Raw genomic sequence first — 24326 nt, 5'->3', positions numbered from 1 at the left:
GCGCCTTATTTCCCCCATATTTTTTGGCTCGTGCAAGGGAGCCCTGGGTTCAAAAGAGAGGGAACTGCCAGGACCTTTGATGCTATTGTGTCAGGACTGGGGAGAACGAAAGAGAATCTGATACGCGTAGTAAGCGGGAAGACTCTGCAAAAGATTGTGGTAGTCAGAATTTGGGGGAAAGAACTAAAGTGTGTTTTTCCTCAGCTTTTGTGGGACTGACCAATTAGGCAGAACCAATGGCTGTGTTGATTCATCCTGCTGAGCCATAGGTGAGAATGAGCCTTGGGCTCATGTAAGGTTCAGAAAGCTTATAGAGTTGAGAAGACTCTCTGGTAGCAGATCTGGGAAAGACCTGGCCTTGGAAAACTGCTTTCAACGGGAGTGGACAGCGCTAGGCTAGATAGCTCCTTTTGGTCATACATGTTTATAATTTAACATACTTAAATGGTGCAGCTCTTCTTATACGGTTTTAGAGGTAGTTGAATTAAGCAGCAAATGACAATTGAGAGAGCCCATGTGTATACTTGCGAAAGAGTTGGCACGTAGACTGATTGTGAGTGGGGGGAGTGTCATTGTGCTGTCCTAGAGACGTCTCCCAAAACTTTGACACATTTCGGATAACTGGCTCACCCAGCAGCTCATAGCAAAGCGAGACTCAGAAGCCCTCCTATCAATTGCTCACCATGGTGTAGCTTCATAGGTTCCTAACTAGAAGAGGAGGAGGATTAAATTGGATACTGTTATTAATATTTCCCCCATGTGGGGTAGTAATTTTGGGGAGATGAGCAGACCTCAGACCTTGATGGACTGCTTTGGCTGTTTTAGACCCAGCATGATGAACATCAGGAGTAACATAGGTGTCCACCAAATGTATTTATGGGGCCAGAACCTTTATTAAATGTTCTAGATATAGGTAGGTAGCCATGCTGGTCTGCCGTAGTCGAAACAAACAAACAAAAAATTCCTTCCAGTAGCACCTTAGAGACCAACTAAGTTTGTTATTGGTATGAGCTTTCGTGTGCATGCACACTTCTTCAGATACATTGAAACAGAAGTCACCAGACCCTTATATATAGTGAGAGGGTTGGGAGGGATATCACAATAAAGCTATTTTTGGCCATCTCACCTCTTGCTTTTTCCTGTAAGACCAATTGCAGTCGTTAACAGTCGTCAACTGGTTTACCACACCTATCAGCCAATCACCCATTCCCACCACCCTTCTGAGTAATACCCCTCCCCACCCTCTCTCTCTATATATATACAGTGGTGCCTCGCAAGACGAAATTAATTCGTTCCGCAAGTTTTTTCTTCTTGCGGGTTTTTCGTCTTGTGAAGCACGGTTTCCCATAGGAATGCATTAAAAATCAATTAATGCGTTCCTATGGAGACCGCTTGCCAGGCTGGCGGTGCGGAGAAGGGCTTTTCTCCCCACTGCAAGCCTTCAGCACAGGTACGGGAACAGAGGGGAAGGCGAGCAGCGCTTCTCCTCTGTTCCCGGGGCTTGCGGTGGGAGGAGGGTTTTTCCTCTCCATCGCCAACATTCAGAACAGCATTCTGAATGTTGGCAGTGGGAAGGAAAACCCTCCTCCCACCGCAAGTCTTCAGGACAGCCTTCCGAAGGCTGGCGGCAGGAGGAGGTCTCTCCGCCCCACCGCCAGCCTTTGGACAGGTACGGGAACAGAGGGGAAGGCGCGCAGCGCTTCTCCTCTGTTCCCGGGGCTTGTGGTGGGAGGAGGGTTTTTCCTCTCCATCGCCAACATTCAGAACAGCATTCTGAATGTTGGCAGTGGGAAGGAAAACCCTCCTCCCACCGCAAGTCTTCAGGACAGCCATCCGAAGGCTAGCGCGGGGAGAAGGTCTCTCCGCCCCACCGCCAGCCTTCGGAGCAGCCTTCCGAAGCCTGGCAGGGGGAGGAGGGCTCTCTGCCCCATCGCCAGCCTTCGGAGGAGCCTTCTGAAGCCTGGCGGGTGGAGGAGGGCTCTCCGCCCCATCGCCAGCCTTCGGAGGAGCCTTCCGAAGCCTGGCGGGGGGAGGAGGGCTCTCCGCCCCATCGCCAGCCTTCGGAGGAGCCTTCCGAAGCCTGGCGGGGGGAGGAGGGCTCTCCGCCCCACCGCCAGCCTTCTGAGCAGCCATCCCAAGGCTGGCGCGGGGAGAAGGGCTCTCCGCCCCACTGCCAGCCTTCGGAGGAGCCTTCCGAAGGCTGGCGGGGGGAGGAGGTCTCTCCGCCCCACCGCCAGCCTTCGGAGGAGGTCCGAGGACAGTGGGGAAGACGCACTGCGCTTCCCCGCTGTCCCGGAGATTTCCCTATGGGCTTTCGTATTGCGAAGGAAGCCCATAGGGAAATTCGTTTTGTGAAGCGCCTCCAAAACGGAAAACCCTTCCGTCTAGCGGGTTTTCCGTCTTGCGAGGTGTTCGTCTTGCGGGGCACCACTGTATATATATCTTACTATATATAAGGGTCTGGTGACTTCTTTTTCAGTGTATCTGAAGACGTCTGCATGCACACAGAAGCTCATACCAATAACAAACTTAGTTGGTCTCTAAGGTGCTACTGGAAGGATTTTTATTTTATTCTATTGAATGTGTTTAGAATTTACTCCTTGGAACTTCTCCTGCATCGTATTTCCTTGCTTGCAGGGGCCATTTTGCAGAACTGCTGAGTTACTGGCAGCTTCTTGGGAAAGATAAGAGCTCCATGGCAGCAGAGTATTTTAGCTCCCTTAAACTTTACGAGCAAAGCTGCGAGGGGGAAGAAAGCATGATCTCTCTGGCTGATCTTTATGAAACTCTGGGGCGATTTCTTAAAGACCTGGGTCTTCTCAGTCAGGTAAGTGCATTTGGTGGGCAAAAGAGCAAATGAAAATCTTATGTCCCACAGTGACACGCCACGGGTATGCCATTTTGTGCAGTGTTGGATACACGGAGAACTGTAGTTTTCATTCAAATGGTTCATTATTTTTTGCTATTACAGTGGTACCTTGGGTTAACAACTTAATTCGTTCTGGAGGTCCGTTCTTAACCTGAAACAGTTCTTAGCCTGAAGCACCACTTGAGCTAATGGGGCCCCCTGCTGCCGCTGCACCGGCGGAACACGATTTCTGTTCTCATCCTGAAGCAAAGTTCTTAACCTGAGGTACTATTTCTGGGTTAGCAGAGTCTGTAACCTGAAGCGTATGTAACCCAAGGTACCACTGTATCTTTAAAAAAGCTTTATCTATTTTTTTAATGGAGATAACTATATTTATCCCGGGGAAGATTACGGTGGAGGAGAACACCCCAGTCATTCTGTTAGGTCTCAAGAGACCAGAGATGGACTCTTCGGCTCACATCAAGCCTCTTAAAAGACAATGCAGACCAATCTGGAGGTAGTCCGTTGAAGGACTGGCATAGTTCTGGAAAGTGATTGGAAAAACCTGTATAAGGTGTACAGATTTCTCCCAACACCCAGAGAAAGCAGTGTTTTATTTCCTCCTTCACAATGTATGGAACTACGTTTTTATATGGAGTCAAACAGACAGTTCGATTCACCTAGTGGAAAGTTTCCAGAGTCATAGTATCATAGAGTTGAAGGGAGCCTGAGCATCATCCTGTCCAATCCCACTACAATGCAGGTATCTCAACATGTGGTCTCCCATCCAGTTTAAAACTGTACCGGACCCTGCTTAGCTTTGCAAATGTCCTGGCACTTTTATTGCAGCACCACTAGGAAGTGGCAGGTGGAAAGGTGGAGAGCTTTTAATAGAATTTCCTGGGCAACCCCACCTCCCTTTTTAAAAAATTTTTTATATATATATATATATATATATATATATATATATATATATATATATATTATATTATATATATATATATTCTTTTATAGGCCATTGCTCCTTTGCAGCGCTCGCTGGAGATTCGGGAGACTGCCCTTGATCCAGACCACCCCAGAGTTGCCCAGTCACTCCATCAGTTAGCCGGCGTTTATGTGCAGTGGAAGAAGTTTGGTAATGCTGAACAGTTGTATAAGCAGGCTCTGGAAATCTCCGAAAATGCTTACGGGACTGAACATCTCAGGGTCGCTCGTGAACTTGATGCTCTCGCAATGTTGTATCAGAAACAGAACAAGTAAGCACATCCAGTTTTCTCCATCTCTCTCTCTTTTTCTCCTCCCTAAGATGTTGCTTCAGAGAGACAACTGGGCTGCAAAACCCGTGGGGCAAAGAAATTTGGTTTTGGGACATCGGAAGGGTAGTTTGGGGAAGGAGGTTGTGGAAGCTCTTAGACTGGGGAGAGAGCCTCCCTCTCTTTAGGTGGACTAGTATGGCAAGGGATGTATGCTAATGATGCTTTGATGTTCAGCATTATTTTATGTCTCCCGAAAAATTATAGAGTGGGATAGGAGATTGGTTTGAGGCAGAGAGTACTGTCAACTGATTGGTTGTCAACTGAGGCAGAGAGTACTGTCAACTGATTGGTTGTCAACTGAGGCAGAGAGTACTGTCAACTGATAGGAGATTGGTTTGAGGTAGAGAGTACTGTCAACCAACTGATTTTGTGGGTCTTTTGAAATCAGGTTTTAAGGAATTGCTTTTGTTGGGCTTCACAGATGCTTGCTTCCATCCATAGGCCAGTTTAGATATTTATGCTCATGTTAATGGGATACAATGGGCATCGAATTACACCCATGTCCCACATCTCACCTGGGCACCTGCAACTGTGCCTAATTTCTGTAATCCATGCAGCAAGTGGAATGAAAAGAGGAAATGTGCTTCTGTTTATACAGAAACCCAGTCACTGGTAGCTTTTTATAGGCAGCCGCGGCTGCTGTGTCGTCCTCCATATATAGGCCATTACAGTACTGAAACAAACCCTGACAATACTTTCTCATAAAACTGCATCCCAAGAAGTCAAGAACTCCCACTAGCCTGGTGAGAAAGAAGGGTTATATCCCCCCGTTAAAAGCACTGTTGAACTCTTAGTAAGTTAGTCAAACAAAATCGTAATTGATTTTATTCATTTTAGATACGAACAAGCTGAACAGCTAAGGAAGAAATCCTTAAAAATTCAGCAAAAAGCTGTGAGACGTAAAGGAAGCCTGGTAAATGTTTTATTCCTTTGTTATACGCCATTTGCTATTTGAAGGCTTAAAATATAGAAGGTCAAGGCAGTGAGTTTCTTAATCTCCTTTTTAGTATGGATTTGCTCTTCTTCGCCAACGAGCCCTGCAGCTAGAAGAGCTCACTTTGGGAAAAGATACGTCCGATAATGCTCGGACGCTTAACGAGCTCGGAGTTCTCTACTACCTCCAAAATAACCTTGAGTAAGTAGTGATTCTGTAACAACCTACACGGCTTCCTTTCTCTTAGAACTGGCTGGGAGGGTACCATTATTCCTGACAGGAGCGATGCCATACAAGTTTTGTAGCCTGCGTTCCATGTGGAAGAAGGAACATCATACACAAGCTCAGGTTGCAGGTTTGTGCCACTGCTGCATTTCCTGCCATTTTTGAAGGAAATGGCCAAAAGGACTTGCAGTTCCAATGTGCAGGTTGTCAGGAGCTCGGCCTACACTTGAGTAGGACCCTGGCAGAGACACACACCCGACTGGCATGTTTCCTCCCTCCTGGTCGATTGTTTGGGAGCTTCATAAGCTTTCTTCAGCCCGAACATCACAGCGACCCATGCCAACAGACATCGGCACACTTTGTTGTTGTTGTTGTTTAGTCGTGTCCGACTCTTCGTGACCCCATGGACCAGAGAACGCCAGGCACCTCTGTCCTCCACTGCCTCCCGCAGTTTGGTCAAACTCATGCTGGTAACCTCGAAAACACTATTGGCACACTTAGGGATCCGCAGAGTTTGCGCAACTTGCGTAACAGACCTCAGCAACTCACCTTTTGGCTAATCTACTTTATTTACATATAAACACACACGGAGCACTGCAACATGGCTCCCCCTCTCTCTAGCATAGTCTCCGTCACTTCCCACTCTGTGGAGTCAAAACATATACCATCATGTGAACGACAACAATCCCATGACTGCAACCACGGAACAGGACTTCTAACACAAGTATCTTCCTACATGGACTTTGGGCCACTTCACACCTATCTACACCAGTTTCAAAGTTATAAGGCAGCTTGATTTTTATCAGCTTGGACCGAAGCATAATTTTGCAGCCAGCATTATCCATATGCAGGTGACATGTGAGGTAGGGGGCTAGAATCTGCTGGACAATCCCAATCCCTCTCTACTTATTTTTCCAGATGTGTTAGGCTTCCTCAAACTCAGCCCTCCAGATGTTTTGAGACTACAGTTCCCATCATCCCTGACCACTGGTCCTGCTAGCTAGGGATCATGGGAGTTGTAGGCCAACAACATCTGGAGGGCCGAGTTTGAGGAAGCCTGTGTCAGGCATTGTGTTCTAAATGTGTATGCTTCATTTCAACCCTACCCCTAATTTTCATTTTCAATTTTGATTTTCGATAAAATTAGCAGATGTGTATCAGGGCAGGTCCAACAAACATTGAGCAATCACAGGTCCTGGGGTAAGTGGTGGTGCAATTATGGGAATTGCTATGGCCCCTGGCTACCTAGATCATCTGTTTCATTTGCATATGCAAGTGCATTTTAAGGACAGTGGGTATTGCTCATGCATGGGGCAAACTTGTCTTGCATGAACCAGCCCTTGCAAACATGGTTAGGCAGAAACCTTTTTCCTTCTTGAAAGGAAACGTCAAGGGTTGACAAAGCAAGCCAAATTCCTAGCAGTAATGCACAATATACTGAAGGGTCACGATTCTTCATCAGCAGTGGAACACACTGTCTTTGGAGTAGAACTATACCATCCTGCAGCACTGGTAAAACAAAGGATGTACAGCTGCTCTGCAAGTTCTGGTATGAGCTAATCCACTTTTGATGGATGCATTGACTAAATCACTTACAGTTCTGCGTTTTTAGTCTTGCTGCAGCAGATTAATGCTTTCCCTTAAAATGGACATTCTTCTAGGACAGCAGAGCTTTTCCTCAAACGCTCCCTGGAAATGAGAGAGCGCGTTCTTGGGCCTGACCACCCAGATTGTGCCCAGTCTTTGAATAATCTAGCAGCCCTCAGCAACGAGAAGAAGAATTACGACAAGGCAGAGGAGCTGTACGAAAGGGCACTTGACATCAGGAAAAGAGCGCTGGCCCCAGACCACCCGTCTCTGGCTTACACGGTGAAACACCTTGCTGTGCTGTACAAGAAGATGGTAAGAGCAATACACGTGTGAATGCACTGTTTGGTTTAAGTGTCAGAAGCTCTCACCTAGCTTGGGGCTTTGCACGGTAGCTTGCCGTGACAGTGCAGTGGAAATAACAGAAGCAGAATAAATTATGCCAAGGATATGAAGTCCAGAGTAATCGCACAGCCCTGCAAATAGTGACATTTTCATTTGACTTCAACCAACGGTTGATGACAGCATGGATTGAATGTGCTGCATTTCTAAAAGGAAAGAAGACTATAGAGATCTGCCTCTCAAGCTCACGCTTGCTTTGTTTCCTAGGGAAAGCTTGACAAAGCTGCTCCTCTGTACGAGTTGGCTGTTGAAATCAGGCAGAAATCTTTTGGTCCAAAGCACCCGAGTGTGGCCACTGCTTTAGTGAACCTAGCCGTTCTTTACTGCCAGGTGGTAAGTTTTCTCTGCCTTCTCCTTTTATACACAATATCAGGGATGGTTAATGAATGATGTGCACAACATATGCCACAATTCAATGTAGCCAATAAGAAGAGGGGGGGGGGGAAACACCAGATTAAAATCTCTATTGCAGCTTCCTGAAGTAAATATAAAATGCTGGTTTTAAATAGGACTAAAAATGTGTGTTTTCACATTAATTGGAAGCAGATACAGAGGCACAGCATAGTATTATCGTAAGATCTCAGGGCGGTTCACATTTTTGTATAGCTGTATAGTACTTTTTGTAAGGGACGCGGGTGGCGCTGTGGGTTAAACCACAGAGCCTAGGACTTGCCGATCAGAAGGCCGGCAGTTCGAATCCCCGCAACGGGGTGAGCTCCCATTGCTGGGTCCCAGCTCCTGCCCACCTAGCAGTTCAAAAGCATGTGAAAGTGCAAGTAGATAAATAGGTACCACTCCGGTGGGAAGGTAAACGGCGTTTCCGTGCGCTGTTCTGGTTTGCCAGAAGCGACTCAGTCATGTTGGCCACATGGCCCGGAAGCTGTCTGAGGACAAACGTCGGCTCCCTCGGCCAATAAAGCGAGATGAGCGCCGCAACCCCAGAGTCGGTCACGACTGGACCTAATGGTCAGGGGTCCCTTTACCTTTACTATAGTACTTTTTGAGCACAGCTGCCAATGGCCCATCCCACTTGCACAAGTCCTTGCTTGCTAGCAAACCCCCCAGAGCATGATGGAACCTATTAAAAACCTATAAGCAGGATCGCACAGGTGTTAGGTTGGCTCGCTTACCACTCATCCCTGCCCTTGCCCAAATCCTCTGGCACGCAGCAAGATTTCTCTCTCACACACACAGCAGTTTGGATATGAAACAGCAGGGTTATTATTTTCTCAATGTTTTCCTTCACCTTCCTCCCTGACTGCCACGCAAGTTAGTTCACAGGAAGGGATCTGTGCGTTCTACTTGTCATAATTCGCATCAGGCAGATCAGGTTCCCTAGCAAAGCCCTTACTCACATGGTTCCTTTGGGAGTTTCACAGAGCACCCTTTCTTATTTGTTTATAGTGCAGGACAGAATAGGCAGAAAACCCCAAGAGACACTTTGCAAATACATTGGAAAATTATCCTACGCAAACCTCACCTACCATACAGTTTCTGTTTTTTGTGGTTGGCTTGCAAATGAGGATATCAAAGCGCTTTGTGAGTAATAGCTGGCGATCTCTGAAGAAGACTCATGACTTCTTCAAAGGTTTTTCTTTTTTGGCAGGCAGGCAGAGAGACAGACAAACTCTGGCTGAAATATTTGGTGTTCATTGCTTACATTGTATTCATTCCTTTGGACTCAGTCTGCATTCGGGCCAACTTATGAGCCTAGCTTTTCTCATCTTCAGAAGTTAAGCCTTGCACAGCCTGTTTTAATTCTTTGACTTTGTGTCCTGCATTAATTTATAAAAGTTGCAGCACCCGTTCTTGCCTTCCAGCTCTCAGATTTTTATCATACCTTAGTCAAAATCTGAGAGTACAGTGGTGCCCCGCAAGACGAATGCCTCGCAAGACGAAAAACTCGCTAGACGAAAGAGTTTTCCGTTTTTTGAGTCATTCCGCAAGACGAATTTCCCTATGGGCTTGCTTCGCAAGACGAAATGTCTTGCGAGTTCTTGCGAGTTTTTTTCTTTTTTTTAAGCCGCTAAGCCGCTAATAGCCGTGCTTCGCAAGACGAACAAACCGCTAGACGAAGAGACTCGCGGAACGGATTAATTTCGTCTTGCGAGGCACCACTGTAGTTACATAGGCATAGACATCTTATGGTTTCCAATTTTAATGAAACTTGAAGTGTTTAGCTCAGATCTGAACAAACACTTTTGGCAATACCTGTTATCTTTTGTGCTCTAATACTTCTAGAAAAAGCACTCTGAAGCCTTGCCTCTTTACGAACGTGCGCTGAAAATTTATGAAGACAGCTTTGGGCGGATGCATCCTCGTGTGGGAGAAACATTAAAGAATTTGGCTGTGCTTAGGTAACATTCAATCTAACCAACCTACCTTGTTATTTTTTAAAAAAGTGTATGTGTGCACTACTTGCTTACTGAATAATCCTAGGTTCACACACCAGATCTTTGGACCAGAGCCAAAAGCAGCGGTGGGGTGGTGGTGGTGGTCAGAAGTACCTGGCAAAGTTTCTTTGAAGCATTTTAATGTAGTATATTTTGATTTTGGGGGGATGACTTTAATCTCCAGAAAAGTAGGAAATACGAGTTAAGTGTTCTATAGCTTTTTTCAGTTCTTCTACTATTCTGCAAATGTTCTGGAATAGCAATGTGGAATGTTTTTTGTTCCTTTGTTTCCTCTCACTCTTCCCCCCCCCCTTCCCCCAGCTACGAGGGAGGAGATTTTGAGAAGGCTGCCGAACTCTATAAGAGAGCCATGGAAATCAAAGAAGCAGAGACTTTGTTGATTGGCGGCAAGGCAGCGTCCCGTCATTCATCCAGTGGAGACACCCTCAGTTTGAAGAGTGCTTTCTCTCCCAATGTTTTTTTGCAACATGGACAAAGGTGATGACTAGGTAAAAAGGTAAAGGACCCCTGGGTGGTGAAGTCCAGTCAAAGGCAACTATGGGCAGCAACGCTCCTCTCGCTTTCAGGCTGAGGGAGCCGGCTTTGTCCCCAGACAGCTTTCTGGTCATGTGGCCAGCATGACTAAACCACGTCTGGCGCAACGGGACACCGTGACAGAAAACAGAGCACACGGAAATGCTGTTTACCTTCCCACCGCAGCAGTACCTATTTATCTACTTGCACTGGCGTACTTTCAAACTGCTGGGTTGGCAGGAGCTGGGACAGAGCAACGGGAGCTCACCCCGTCGCGGGGATTCAAACTGCCGGCCTTCCGGTTGGCAAGCCCAAGAGGCTCAGTGGTTTAGATCACAGCACCACCCACGTCAAATGGGTATGTCTGAATAAGAGGAGGATGGCAGTGCCCTGAACACTTTGTTTTCAGTTTTGCTGAATGTTTGCAGACTGTTCCACACAGTTAAAAAGTAGTTTTAGTTATGTTGACACTCCGGTCCTGCATACATTACATGGATTTAAGTCCCATTGATTATAAGGACAGGTACGTATATAATCTATAATACCTTTCTTAGGTGCAGAGTCTTTCCAGCAAGAGAAAGGAGGCTCAGGTGAAGCAGTAACGATAGAGGTGCAGAAAGATGGAGGTTCTTGATTTGAGCAAAAACAGGGAGATGCTTCCTGATTGGGGCAGAAAGCTAAGTTGCACGCCTCCCTTATTTCCAGCCAAGTAGAGTTATCCAAGGTGAGTTATCTTCCACAAAAGGAACAGAGGCTTCCCCTTGTTTTTAACTCGCTGACTCAAAACTGTCATTTGTCCTGCAGTTTACAGAGGAAAGCCAACTTCAAACTGGGTTTTATGATGTTCATTTGTTACAATAGACCATAGTTAAGCTTAACCAGAAATTTTGGTTTGGACACAACACAATTGAAAGCGATGGCTAATGAACTCCTTGTGGCTGCACTAGAGAAGATAGGGAGTACACAAGCCCAAGGCTTATTCGTGTTACATAATAATCAGGTTTTTTTTAGTTACAGCACCTTCTTTCCTTGACCCAGGTATAAAGGATTTGTTGGAACTGAGCTGTTATTCTGTAATGTCTTTTCCTACTTCTGTTGGATTTAATGCGACTCTACAGTCAGAGCTTTTGATACCAGGCAACAGGGCCTTCTCGGTGGTGGCACCCGCCCTGTGGAACGCCCTCCCACCAGATGTCAAGGAAATAAGCAACTATCTGACTTTTAGAAGACATCTGAAGGCAGCCCTGTTTAGGGAAGTTTTTAATGTTGGATGTTTTATCATGTTTTTACTATTCTGTTGGGAGCCGCCCAGAGTGGCTGGGGAAACCCAGCCAGATGGGTGGGGTCTAAAGAATAAATTATTATTATTATTATATCTCCAAAGTGGAGAGAAAAAAGAAAAAAAATTTGACTGTCAATCTTTCTGTAAATTATGAAATTTAAAAGCAGTATTTGTAGCTGTCCAGTTATACTTCCTTTGGGATATACATTAAATTGTGAGGAAGTGAAACTCTTAACTGAATAGCCTGCTTTGTGTTTGCCACATATTCAAAATCTAGAGCTGGGACTCAAAGACCATGTACCATGTACTCTTGAGCTGTGTGGGGTGCTTTTCTTTTGACCTTCAGGAATGGCTTATGTGTGGGACAGACACACAGCTATAGTTCGCGGCTGGGCATGAAGAAATACACCATTTATTTAAAAAAATTATACACATTTGAAGGCTTCCTAATTTCCCTTATCATTTTTTGTTCCATCTTACCTGGTTCTATACAGCTTTGCTTTCTCACAGTTAATATATTCCCCTTGATACGTGGCACTCCGCACAGGCCCTTTTAAGTGTTTACCCTAGCATAGCAACCATATTCATGCATGCTTATTAGCAAGCCCCACAGAAAACAAATCATACTTATGCGTGAATATTGAACAGGGCTGCAGTAAAGTAAGTATTAAATATTCCTTTCTTTGTATTAGGCATCAGGCTGAAGCAGTGGTAGCTTAGAAACAAATGGTTCAATTAGTCTTAACCCTATTTGTTTGCACTCCAATAATAATTTAATCTGAAATGTTTATAAGCAAGAAGCAGGCCTTTGGCAACAAAACTTGTATATGGTATAAACTGCACCAATAGAAGTTTTGTTAAAGCTGAATTCTAGACATGCTGGTAGTCTAAATTTCAAAACTCTTGTAACAAATGTAATAGTTGTCAGTAGAGCACAAAAGTCCTGAGGTAGAAAGCAATCTATAAAAGCACACAAGTAGATAACACATTGGTTGGTTGATGCTGAGCTTATTTTAGTAATAAAGTTTATTTCCAAGAAAGTAACTCACAGGAAGGACACACAAAAATGCTGTTGTAAAAATGAGAAATGGAAACGGAATGGAGTGTGGTTGAACAAATAGTTGAAGCAATTAATTGTGGGATTGCCTAGAACCATCAAACTTCCAAACCACTTTTTCCCCCAAATATGTCTTTATGTTAACCACCAGCTAATGACAAAAGCATTTCTCCAGCAGGCTTATCCAACTGACCGTACAACATTCAGTCCAGCAAGCATAAACTGTAGTTTGCTGGTGGTTTAAAAATAGTTAGCCTTAGGGCCATTGATTCTAAATAGGCTTCTCTTCAATTGCAGCTTCTTTGTTTACTAAATATATACCTGAAATATTACTTAAATAAATACTACTAAGGTGACATTATTATAAAGCAACTGGCAAGAGGCCTTGGTAAGTGCTGAGCAACTGCAAGTGTCATTAACCTTGCCTAACTTTCAATTTTTGGTTGACCTGCCCAGATTAGAAAGGGAATTAAATGCTTTGGTGGAGGAAGCCCTGGCAACTTCTGCTTCCCAGACCTTTTTATCCTACACCACTTGAGTGATAATCTACAATTGAACATAATAGACTAGATCATTTGCCAAACTTACTCCTAGTGCAGTTTTCTCTTATCAATTCAAAGCAACTTTCGCCTCATTGCTTTATTTTCCTCTTATTTGGAAACTGAGGATTTTAGGCATGATGGCTCAAGAGCATTCCCAAATTCAGTATTCTCCATAATGGTATATCGGTGATAGCAAATTTTAGCATTCAATGCTTCCTATTACACATTGCATGGCCAGAGGAACCAGATATTGGCTCGTCCCACATTTTCAGCCCACTAAGTCTTCCAAAAGACTTCTCTTGCGGCTAACAAAAGTATACCAAACAGTTACTTTTCCATGTAACGGTCATATATAATTGGCTAGGGTGTATGACAATGATAATCATTTTTTAAACAAGGCTCTCTCTATATATCACATAGCTTTTCATTCTTCTAACTATAAGCTTAAGCAGATCAAGTGTTACTATTTTAGACACTTTTCCAATCCAGGCATCCTAAGGAGGAACTGATTACGCTCAACAAATTTACTCTCACCTGAACTGGGCTTAAAAGGCAGCGTGGCATTGTGTTATATATTAAACCTGTCAGCTTGCCTTGGTTTTCACTGGACCCTCATACCTTCTGTAAAGTCTTCACATAATTAACAAAAAAACAACATGACGACGCACTATTCATGAAGGACTAAATCTGTTACACATCACTGGCTGCTGAAATTACAGTAATCTCGAAGTGTTCTTTGTGCTAGATGCTCTTCATCTTAGCCATAAGTTCTTCTAGACTTTCTTCAGATTCTGGAACAGTTTCCCCAGTAACAGCGTTCTCTTCCTGGTGAGGGGAGAAGAGTAGTAAATGCCTTTACACCTTTTCACTATAGCCTCAAATCCAAAAGCCCCAACAAGTTTGGCATGCTGAACACCACACACATTATAGTAAAATAGGCCGGAGACAAACGCAATTAAATACTAACACCTGTCAGTCACCCAACATCACCATCATGTCAGGGGACTCATTCTTACTTCCTTGCATGGCAAGTACAGAAAATCCACGCTTAGTCTCGCCAGGCTGAAAGTTACCAATGATCAATGCTGACTTCAAACTCCACCTTCTGCAGCAGTTGGCTACGCTACTGAATCCCTATGGGGGAAGCTCAGAAGTTCATCCCAGTGAGCTTTAGTTAAGGCCTATCAGGTGATAGCATCCTTCCACAAGCAGAAGGACATTTCAAGGCTGCAAACTGTGCACCGGCAACTGCATCTCTGCATGCCCTTTGCCTGATATCTGGAGGCCTCACAAGCCAGAGGTTCCCACCCCATTGTAAAGCAAAGGTTAGCGAAGCACGTACGTGCCAAGTGAGCAGAGGCTCTCTCCGCCAAGGAAGCTACGACAGCCAAGCTTGGAAGGTGCAAAGCTTGCAGTGCTGCTGTGGCTGTGACAGCAGTTGTGGGCTGTTAGGCTCGTCCTACTTTCGTGTAGGACCCTGGTAGAGACACATGCCCGACTGGCATGTTCTCTCCCTCCTGGTTGATCGTTTGGGAGCTTCAAAAGCTTTCTCCAGCCTGAACATCACAGTGACTGATGCCAAGAGGCATCAGCACACTTATGATTCTGCAGAGTATTTGCAGTTCATGTAACAGAACTCAGTAGCACAGCGTTTTGGCTAATCTTCATTTATTTAAATATAATACACTCAGAGCATTCTGACTTAGCTCCTTCCTTTTTCTCATCAGACAGCAAAGAGAAAAAACAAAGGACAATAGTCCCACTTTCCGGAACACAGGAACCCAAAACATCCTGTCTCCATCACTTCCCACACTGTGGAATGAATACATACACCGTCATGTGATAGGCAACAATCCCATGACTGCAAATACGGAGCAGGAATCCTAACATCAACTTTATTGACGTACACGATGGAAGTGAAGACTGCAGAACAGCGGCACTGATTGCTCATTCCCACATGCAACTTGACAAGTTAAAGCCAATCCAAATAAAATGTTCTTGACGTTAGCTAAAAACAACTTACCACCTTGTTTGGTATTGTGTATGCCATTGTGATTCCTTCTGGAAGATTGAGAACTGGACCCGAAGCAGCTTTTAATTCTTCCTCTGAAACTTCCGATACCAACTCTATCCCTGAATAGCCCCAAACACATCAATGCAAGGGAAAGCGTTAGTGCAGATTAACAGTATACACAGTAATCGTCTACAAATATAAAAAAGTTACAGACTGAAATTATGTTTCAGGGCAGATAAAGACATTACAGTGGTACCTCCGGTTACGAACGGGATCCATACTGGAGGCCCGGCCGCAGCCCAAAAACTTCGTAACTGGAGGTGCCCTTCTGTGCATGCATGGCGAAGTATACTTCCGGGTTTGCAACAGCCATAACTCAAAGATTCTGTAACCTGGAGGTTACGCAACACGAGGTACCACTGTACGTTTTAGTCAAAAACCTCTTCAGGCAATTGAAAGGGCAGGGAGTAGGGCTGTTACCCTCCCCCATGTTGGACTGGCCCAATGGATCTGGGAGCAGCAGTAATGTTTAGGGGTTTTTAAACCCTAATTAAGCATAACCTCCCAAAGTGTGGGATACCCTTCCATGATAATAGGTCACAATAGTGAGAAGACCATAGCTTGTACTGCTATTACAACTATGTCCTCACTTACAGCTACCTGCTTTTTGGGGTGGGGGCTCAATTGAAATCATTCACAAGAGAGAAAGTAAATAACAGCTGCTTAGGCTGATGGGAATTTTACTAGTTCCAAGCTAGTTGTAAGCTAGCAATTTGTGTTGTCTTAGTATCGTAACTCACCCCAATCATTCTCTTCATGAACTATTTCTTCTTCCTGTTCAATTACTTCTACTTTAGGATTTTCTGCTGCTTTTTTCTGGAAATACAAACACAGTCACAAGTCGTTTTTGTTCCCACAAATGGGAAAAGTTAAATAATTATATGCTAGAGGCCCATTCAGAATGACCATACTAGGGTAAATATCTCCAAAGAGTTCATGCTACATTTTCTAACTTCCGCTGAACAAGTTATCCACCCCTTTCAAGGAATCGGAAAAGGAGCCTGAGCTCTTTTAGTAATTAATTTTACCTTGTACTCTTCCTGCTGGTGTCTACAGTTTCTGTCATCGCACTGTGGATTTGGCTTCATTGTCATGGAGGGGAAAAAATCCTGCATTGCGTTATAGCCAAGGTAAAAGCTCACCGTGCCAAAATTCAGTAAATATCTGGGGGGAAATGCAGGAAGGATAAAAGAAGAGAAGAGTTTATTATTTGCATGTGTCAGACGGAAGACACAGCACTTTGGTTCATTATGGGTGACATCCAATGATTCTTGCCTACTTGCGCAACAGAAATCTTGCACAACTGGAGTTCTCCTTCAGCACCTGTGCACCCCGAAAATCTGCTCTGGAGGGTCCCTAACTATCTGCAGCAAATATAGGAGCGGTGTGGATGGAGAATGCACAAGGACACAGCTGCTCACACTACTCTGGATCTCATCCAATATGCTTCTTTTGCCATGCACCAATTCCCACTTAAACTTTTTTTTTAAAAAAAAATTGAGGCATCTCAGTCACTTACTTCAGGACGTTTTGAACAAGAAGACCGGCGACCACTCCCATAGTGGTGGGAAGGCTGGCGGCACAAACTCCCTCCCGTTTGAGCGTTTTCTCATCTATATTTGCCGCTACGACAAGTGGAGGTGCACACTAGCCAAAAAGGGGAGAGGAGTTTGAGAATCATAAAAGGGACATTTGAAAAAACCCACAAACAGGAGAAGGAGCCAACAAAAATGACTTTAGATTCCAACAGCTTTCACTTCATCCTAGAAGGACAGCACAATGGAACATGGAAAGCGTAACATCACATACCGCAAAACAAGCAGATTCGCCAGGGATGATGAGTTGGATATGGCCAGAGACAGCGTTTTCGCTCACTCCAGATTCCATCCATATTTGTCCAAGCTCATTACAAGCCTTAAAAAACATAAAACACGTACTATTTATACATGCATAATTTGCACTTGCTGCAAAAATCTAAACTGCTTATGTGCTGAATCAAGCTAAAGGCTTATTTCAGGGGAGGGGAACTGTCTAGATCTTGAGCTCCCGCTCCCCCAACTGACCGGTGGCTACTTTGAAAGATAAGCCAGGACACCTTTGCTGTAAAATCACATGACTATCACCATTATATCAGGTGACCCAAAATCAAAGGCAAGAATAGGTAGCACACTCCTGGTTTCCAGGCCTGAAAATGAACTCATTGTAGGGGAGTTGGTCAACTAAAGAATTTCAATTGAAAATAAGTTCTTAGGAAAGCAAAACTTCATTTGAGTTTTGTGACAGACTTCAGCAATCCCTCAAACTTCTCAAACCAGATCTGGAAAACGGATCCCATTCATGTCCATGTCACAGAAGTCTGTATTCACCCAAGGATGAAACTGAAGTCGCCAACAAAATGCAGTTCAAGCTCTAGTATTACTGTTTTTGTGTATCCTGCTTTCATGTAACATACACAGGCTCAAGGCACGATGATACTGCAAATGCACCAAGCACAGCTACTCTGGAATAGCCACATCTTTTCAGAAGTGGCTCGCTTGGGAACCCTCTGCCTCCCCCACTGAGATGGCACAGCAGCCATACCTGCTACAATGTACTGGGTACGAGATCCACAGTTTCTAGCAATAGGTGTGCAATGTGTACTTGGGTGATAACAGTAGGCATGTGTGCGTTGCTGTTGCTGCACTTACTGTGTTAATTGCCATGCGTGCTTCAAAATTATCCACGCAGCTCAATACAAGATCAACAGGTTTCCCTTCTTCTAAACCTCCATTGCTATAAATAAAAAGGGGAGAAAATGGAAATATTAAGGTTCCTTGCAAGAAGATCAAGGAAGCAGTTTTACCATGAAACTCTCCATTCATTATTAGCATGGAATCTTTCTCTGCTCAAGGGTTGCATCTTCTCCTAGGAAATCTTACATGGCCCACATGCCAGCAATGGGCAGGGCCAGAATGACAAATGCCAATTTAACCTTTGTACAATAGGCTAAGGGGATTGGGCTGGATCCCTGGGCCTTAGTTTGCCTACCCATGGGCTAGTTGCTTAGAGACCCCTCTATCCTCAATCCAAGCTAGGGAGAATCATTATAAGAGTTAAAGGATTATTTCCAGCCAGTTAAAAGCCCTCAAGGATGGGGTAAGGGTAGGTCAGACCAGACAGCAGTGTGGCCTGGGAGAAAGGGTGTGTGGCCTAGAGAGTCCCAAGGCCAAACAGAGAAGCCTGGAGAGCTGCATTTGACCCTCCAGGCCTGAGGTTACCAACCCCGATTTAGAGAAATGTGAATCAGTAGTGTTTCGTTACGACCACCACTACCAGCCCCCGAAAGATATGTTACCTGATCCTGTCCATAAAATGTTGAAAGTTGTCCACGGTTGTGATGTTGTAGTTATGTACTTCGAACTGCACATCGGGGTTGATGTTCCTTAAGGATAAAATAAACACTGCAGCTTTAACACGAACATCTCTGAAAGGAGCCCCACACGTTTGTGTTGCAAATTCTAACATACTAAGGTTGCAATCCCATGCTCTTCCTTGGGAATAAATCCTACTGGACTCAGAAGAACTTCCTTCCGCATAAACGTACGCAGCATGATTTCTTTAAGATTAGTTTCTCATGAAACTTTTTTTTAAAAAAGTTGGAAGTTCTGCATGTCTAAAGTTGCATTGCATAACTGGATGGCACCTCCCACTTTCACATACCTCAAAGTGTGCTCTGCTGCTTGCACTTTACTCAGTCCAGCTTGGTGGGGTTGGAAAAAGAGCCTGTTCATATTGGCCAGCTCCACCTTATCATAATCAAACAGGAGCAGCTAAAAGAAAGATTACAGTGACACATGAATGGCCTTTGGTCAGGTTCACGTTTAGGACAGACAGGGTCACAGCCCTTGGGCTAACAAGTATTATTCCTACGGATTCTAAAGTGCAAACATATTTATTTCTAAAACACCTGAAATTCAGTTTTAAAAGACTGTGATAGTTTAAGTAAAATGAGATTCAAAATTTAAATTAATCACAGACGCCCATCAGCTTTAAATAATAACTTTTAAAGGGTTACTTCCACAAGAAAGCTCTCATTTGTCTCTCATGTGCTTCTGTGGCAGAGATAAAAGAATCAGAGAACAACAGTACAGTGGTATCTCAGGTTAAGTACTTAATTCGTTCTGGAGGTCCGTTCTTAACCTGAAATTGTTCTTAACTTGAAGCACCACTTTAGCTAATGGGGCCTCCCGCTTGCACGATTTCTGTTCTCATTCTGAAGCAAAGTTCTTAACCAGAGGTACTATTTATGGGTTAGCAGAGTCTGTAAACTGAAGTGTATGTAACCCGAGGTACCACTGTACTGGAGATCGGGGGGTTGGGGTTGGATGTAGGAAATAAAGCTTCAACATTGATGTTTGCTCTTTGGCCATGGGCAAGTCATTTCCTCTCTTCCTAACCTACCCTACAGGACTGTTGTTAGAATTAAATGAGATAAATCCATGTATGTTGCTTCAACAATTTTAGAAAAATGAAGTACCATTATAAGAACCAAAAAGGACATGCAAGGAGAACTGTGTGTCCTAAAATGCACAGTAAACATACTTCCAGGAGCCTCTGCCAACTACAGCTTCTAAACCGTCACTAATCATCATGTAGGTGACCACCCTTTTCCCATTACAGAGGCCACTATGAATACATTTAAGTTGACAAAGGGAAATTAATCTTTCACCAAAGCACCACTGCTTTTACTCAGGACAGTGTTGTTATAAAGAAGAAACGTATTATTACCTTACCAATGCCACATCTTGTCAGCATCTCAGCAGTTACGCTGCCAACTCCACCAACACCCACCACCGCGACGGCAAAGGAGCGGATTTTCTGCAACAAGAAACCAACACCGGTAAGTATTTTGTGCTGTGAGTTTACATCATTAATGCAAACTTCTATAAGAAACATTATCCCACCTCATAGTCTTTCACAATTCCCATTCTTTTCAGCGCCATCAGGCGACTAGAGAGAGGGAAGAAACAAAAACACTTTTGTCAAGTGGGCTTCATTCACATGACACAGCTATTTCAAGATCAAAAAGAGATTAGCAAATTCCATGGTGCAAAATTGAAGTGTGTTGAAATCCCTGTTTGTCTTGGATGTTTCAGCAGCTCCAGATCTCCCACAGTGATTAAATTAAGTATGGATTCATTTACGACATCCTGGAACATAAACCAACAGCCTCCAGATTGGTGAAAAGGGCTAAACGGAAAAGGGCTAAACGAAGGTGTGTATACAGCCTGTTCATGCCACTAATTTCTGTGCTACCACTAGGAATAGCCATTACTTGCCTCTTACTGTTCCATTACAGTAGTTGAAAATGCCACACCACTTCTTGACCAGCTGTTAAGGATTTCCATCTATCCACTGACATAGGGCTGCTATATTTCAAAAAGTTAAAAAACTAGGACACCCCCCAAAAAGTTGTTGAGCTTTTTTACTGCAATGCTTTATACTTTAAACTCCAGCTGGTGCAGAATTCAGCAACCAGGTTGCTCCCTAGGGCAGGCTGGTTTGAGCACACAACACTAACCCTGGCCCAACTGCACTGGCCACCCATGAGCTTCTGGGGCCCAATTCAAAGTGCTGGCTTCGACCTATAAAGTCTTAAATAGCTCAGGACCGCCATACCTCAAGGACCACACCTCCCCATAGGAACCAGTGCGGACCCTGCAATCTTGAGGCCCTTCTTTTGTGTGCCTCCAGAGGTTAAGAATGACTAGGCCAGAGTGCTAAACTAGGATCTGGGAGCCCAGGGTCTGCAAATCCCAGCTCAGCCTTTGAAGCTGACTCGGAAACTACAACTAATTCAGAATGCGGCAGCTAGACTAGTGACTTGGAGTGACCACTGAGACCATATAACACCGGTCCCGAAAGACCTATATTGGCTCCCAGTACATTTCTGAGCACAATTCAAAGTGTTGGCGCTGACCTTTAGAGCCCTAAATGGCCTCGGCCAGGTATACCTGAAGGAGTGTCTCCACCGCCATTATTCTGCCCGGACACTGAGGTCCAGTGCTGAGGGCCTTCTGGTGCTTCCCTCACTGCAAGAAGCGAGGTTACAGGGAACCAGGCAGAGGGCCTTCTCTGTTGTGGCGCCCACCCTGTGGAATGCCCCCCCATCAGATGTCAAGGAAATAAACATCTATCTGACATTTAGAAGACATCTGTTTAAGGAAGTTTTTAATGTTTGATGTCTTACCGTGTTTTTTAAATTTTCTGTTGGGAGCTGCCTAGAGTGGCTGGGGAAACCCAGCCAGATGGGCGGGTAATAAATTATTAAGATTATTATTTTACTTTGGAAAACTGTTAAAATGATATATAATGAAATTCAATCAAGGGGATTTGAGGAAGTCACTTAATAACGTTACCAAAATTTAAACAGGATGTATGTATGTATGTATGTTTTAATTATTATTTTTTGGAAAATTAATTTTAAAAAATTGGGAAAAATATTATTTTACATGAAGCTCAAAAGGGACGCAGGTGGCGCTGTGGGTTAAAGCCTCAGCGCCTAGGACTTGCCGATCGAAAGGTCGGCGGTTCGAATCCCTGCGGCGGGGTGCGCTCCTGCTGCTCGGTCCCAGCGCCTGCCAACCTAGCAGTTCGAAAGCACCTCCGGGTGCAAGTAGATAAATAGGGACCGCTTACCAGCGGGAAGGTAAACGGCGTTTCCGTGTGCGGCTCTGGCTCACCAGATGCAGCTTTGTCACGCTGGCCACGTGACCCGGAAGTGTCTCCGGACAGCGCTGGCCCCTGGCCTCTTGAGTGAGATGGGCGCACAACCCCAGAGTCTGTCAAGACTGGCCCGTACGGGCAGGGGTACCTTTACCTTTACCTTTACATTGGGTGACCCTCGGCCAGGTAGCCTATAACCTACCTCGCAGGGATGTTGTGGAGCATGTGTGTGTGGGGGGGAGAGAACCTTGAGCTCCTCCTTGGGGGGAAAGGGCGAGATCACAGGGACCACGGCCCACAATGGTCATCTAGCCCAACCCCCCCTGCAATGTAATTCACGACCACCCTCCCCTGCCCCAAAGACTCGCTCACCTGTACGGGTTGGAGTCGGTCACCTCCGAGCTCATCTGCTCGATCCTCGCCCGCCGGCCTCCTTCCCCCCGGCCCAGCTCTTCCTCCAGCTCCCGGACGCGGCGCCGCAGCTGCTCCACCAGCTTCTCCGAGGCGGCCATGGCGATCCCTCAGCGGAAAGCCCGCAGTACCGGCTGCTCAGCCCAACCCCGCGCCGCCGCAGCTGTTGCCAGAGACACGTCTCCCCAACCGGCGCTTCCGGGAGTCACGGCAAAAGGCTCCCCCCCGCGCAACGCAGCGCCGGCGACCACAGTTCCGGCCTTCAGAGTTCTCTCCTTTCAGAAAGTTGCTGCGAGTTTCAGAGTCCGGGGGTGGCGGGCGAGCGATTGGGTGGGGAGCCTGGTTGCCCCCCCTTGCAAGCAAAAGGGCGGCCAAGGAGGGGTGGACGGGCAGGGAGGAGCAACTGCCCCCCATAATAAAAAATAACTGAAGTTCTCTACCCCCCCCCACCCATAAAGCCTGCCCCACACCAAAACAAAAATCCTGGTTGCCCCCCTTGCAAGCAAAAGGGTGGCCAAGGAGGGGTGGACGGGCAGGGGGGAGCAACTGCCCTCACAATAAAAAAAAAAATAACGGGTTCTCCCCCCCCCCCCATAAAGTCTGCCCCACACCAAAACAAAAATCCCGGCTACGCCCATTAAAAGGGCACCATTTTGCTTTGCCCTCATTCCCCGGGTTTTGCATTGCTTTGCAAGTGGGTTTAAGGGTTGCAAGCTGAGCAGCCTTGGGAGTGGGACCCATTGAAGTCAGTGGACTTGCTCTCTAAAGCAGCGACTAGGTCTGGGCTACGACACCGCCACCCTTGAGGGGGAAAGCCAAACTCCTTGGGCAGACCCGGTGAAAGAATTATTTCAGTCAGAGTTCAGTCTCCAGAAAAGAGCATGGACCGAGCTGCAGGGGCAGCAGCCAAAACAGCTCTTTCTGCTCTGGGTGAGGAGGAGGAGCGTCTTTGCAAACGCTTTGGAGTAACTTCCGAGGCAGCCCTATAGTTTGGAGGTAAGTCGCCTTTGGAGGAGCGGCTGCAGCAACCTTTGCGCTGCAATTATTATTTCACCCCACCGCCCTCTATGCTCTCGCCTCCAGCGTAGCAACAAGTCAGCGAACCGGTTCGAGACCGCGACTCCGCAGTTGGAGAGGAGCCTCTGCAAAATGGCAGGTGAGCCCGATACCACCGAAGTGAGGAAGCCGCACAGATTTGACCAGGGAGCCTTGGAGAGATACCTGTGCCGGCACCTGCCGGGCTTCCCGCAGCACCCACCCGAAGCGCTGAGGGTCAGGCAGTACAGGTAAGGATGGCAGCTTCGCGGAGCAATGGCGCTCGGAAATCAGGGCACTGAATTCAGCGAGATTCCTGCATTTCAGGGGGTTGGGCTAGATGACCCTCGGGGTCCCTTCCAAGTCTACAATTCTATGATCCATCCACCTCCCCCCCGGCACAAGAATCGTGGGAACCGTAGTTATAGGCAGGACTTTTTTTCAGCCAGAACTCTCTCCTTAACTCCGGCTCCCTCTCAGGTGGGCGCCACTGCCATTAAAAGAGAATAAGGAAGGTGTTTATGCTGAGTTCTCAGATTTCATTCGTGCCCTGCCCTGTGCAATGCCAAAATTTGGCACCCTGGACCTATTGCGCTCCATTCTAAAGCGTAATTGCTGCATCTCCGGTGGCAACCCCCAAGACTTTGCAGTGCACCCAATGACCAAACCGGTTGCCGTCCCCTAAACCCACCTCTGCCCCCAGGATTCTTTGGGAAATAAATTGTGCTTTTAAGTTCATGTGTGTTCGCAGCCTTTGGTAAACATTGATACCGCTGCAGCCTTAGGACTCTCATATCAGTGTGTGGAGAGAGATGGAAAGGAGTGCATTAAGCTGCAAACATTTCACTGAAATCTGATAGGATAAGATTGCTTTCCTTTCTCCTGCACATTCTTCCTTATCCCCTGAGGTACCCTATACAGTGGTACCTCAGGTTACATACGCTTCAGGTTACATACGTTTCAGGTTACAGACTCTGCTAA

The 24326-nt window shown here is 45.7% G+C and overlaps 3 protein-coding genes across 6 annotated transcripts in view; 2 read left to right on the top strand and 1 right to left on the bottom strand.

The window, feature by feature from the left end:
• NPHP3 (nephrocystin 3) overlaps positions 1-24326 on the top strand; it is a 216430-nt gene that overhangs the window by 34362 nt on the left and 157742 nt on the right. For 2 of the 3 annotated variants that reach the window (XM_083705566.1, XM_083705567.1), the window contains exons 21-28: positions 2638-2827; positions 3863-4104; positions 5002-5077; positions 5172-5299; positions 6985-7225; positions 7520-7645; positions 9554-9669; positions 10027-11752. In XM_083705566.1, coding sequence (XP_083561692.1) covers positions 2638-2827; positions 3863-4104; positions 5002-5077; positions 5172-5299; positions 6985-7225; positions 7520-7645; positions 9554-9669; positions 10027-10207 — 1300 coding nt within the window. In that variant the 3' untranslated portion in view covers positions 10208-11752. Of the gene's footprint in view, positions 1-2637; positions 2828-3862; positions 4105-5001; positions 5078-5171; positions 5300-6984; positions 7226-7519; positions 7646-9553; positions 9670-10026; positions 11753-24326 lie in introns of those variants that run through there. The other variant, XM_083705568.1, reaches the window with a different exon arrangement.
• Positions 12514-22512, bottom strand: UBA5 (ubiquitin like modifier activating enzyme 5). Of its 2 annotated transcripts, none has more exons than XM_083706018.1 (12): positions 22272-22512; positions 20138-20183; positions 19962-20051; positions 18894-19003; positions 18529-18615; positions 17882-17966; positions 17004-17108; positions 16714-16841; positions 16223-16358; positions 15935-16010; positions 15147-15253; positions 12514-13945 (listed from the first exon to the last, which is right to left on the bottom strand). In XM_083706018.1, the coding sequence occupies exons 1-12, from the start codon at positions 22409-22411 to the stop codon at positions 13862-13864; spliced, it is 1194 nt and encodes a 397-aa protein (XP_083562144.1). In that variant the 5' UTR covers positions 22412-22512; the 3' UTR covers positions 12514-13861. The 2 variants fall into 2 exon arrangements, with proteins under 2 accessions (XP_083562144.1, XP_083562143.1); XM_083706017.1 differs by having other exon boundaries at positions 15144-15253; positions 22272-22481.
• ACAD11 (acyl-CoA dehydrogenase family member 11) overlaps positions 23460-24326 on the top strand; it is a gene marked incomplete at its 5' end in the record, with an annotated part of 43393 nt that continues 42526 nt past the window's right edge. The window contains one exon of the mRNA XM_083705795.1: positions 23460-23596. Within this exon, the coding sequence (XP_083561921.1) occupies positions 23460-23596 (137 nt within the window). The remainder of the gene's footprint in view (positions 23597-24326) is intronic.

The sequence above is a fragment of the Podarcis gaigeae genome (assembly GCF_964106915.1).
Source record: "Podarcis gaigeae genome assembly, chromosome: 12".
Taxonomy (NCBI): domain Eukaryota; kingdom Metazoa; phylum Chordata; class Lepidosauria; order Squamata; family Lacertidae; genus Podarcis; species Podarcis gaigeae.
The sequence above is the reverse complement of the archived record's forward strand: the minus strand, read 5'-3'. Positions and strand labels throughout refer to the sequence as shown.

Bases quoted from the DNA above. Each gene is read 5' to 3' on its own strand.
- UBA5 (XM_083706017.1), bottom strand. From the start codon at position 22,411: ATGGCCGCCTCGGAGAAGCTGGTGGAGCAGCTGCGGCGCCGCGTCCGG. The intron at 20,184-22,271 runs GTGAGCGAGTCT...CCCTCTCTCTAG, and splicing joins ACCGACTCCAACCCGTACAG to TCGCCTGATGGCGCTGAAAA. The intron at 17,967-18,528 runs GTAACATATCTT...TTTTATTTATAG, and splicing joins CATTTTATGGACAGGATCAG to CAATGGAGGTTTAGAAGAAG.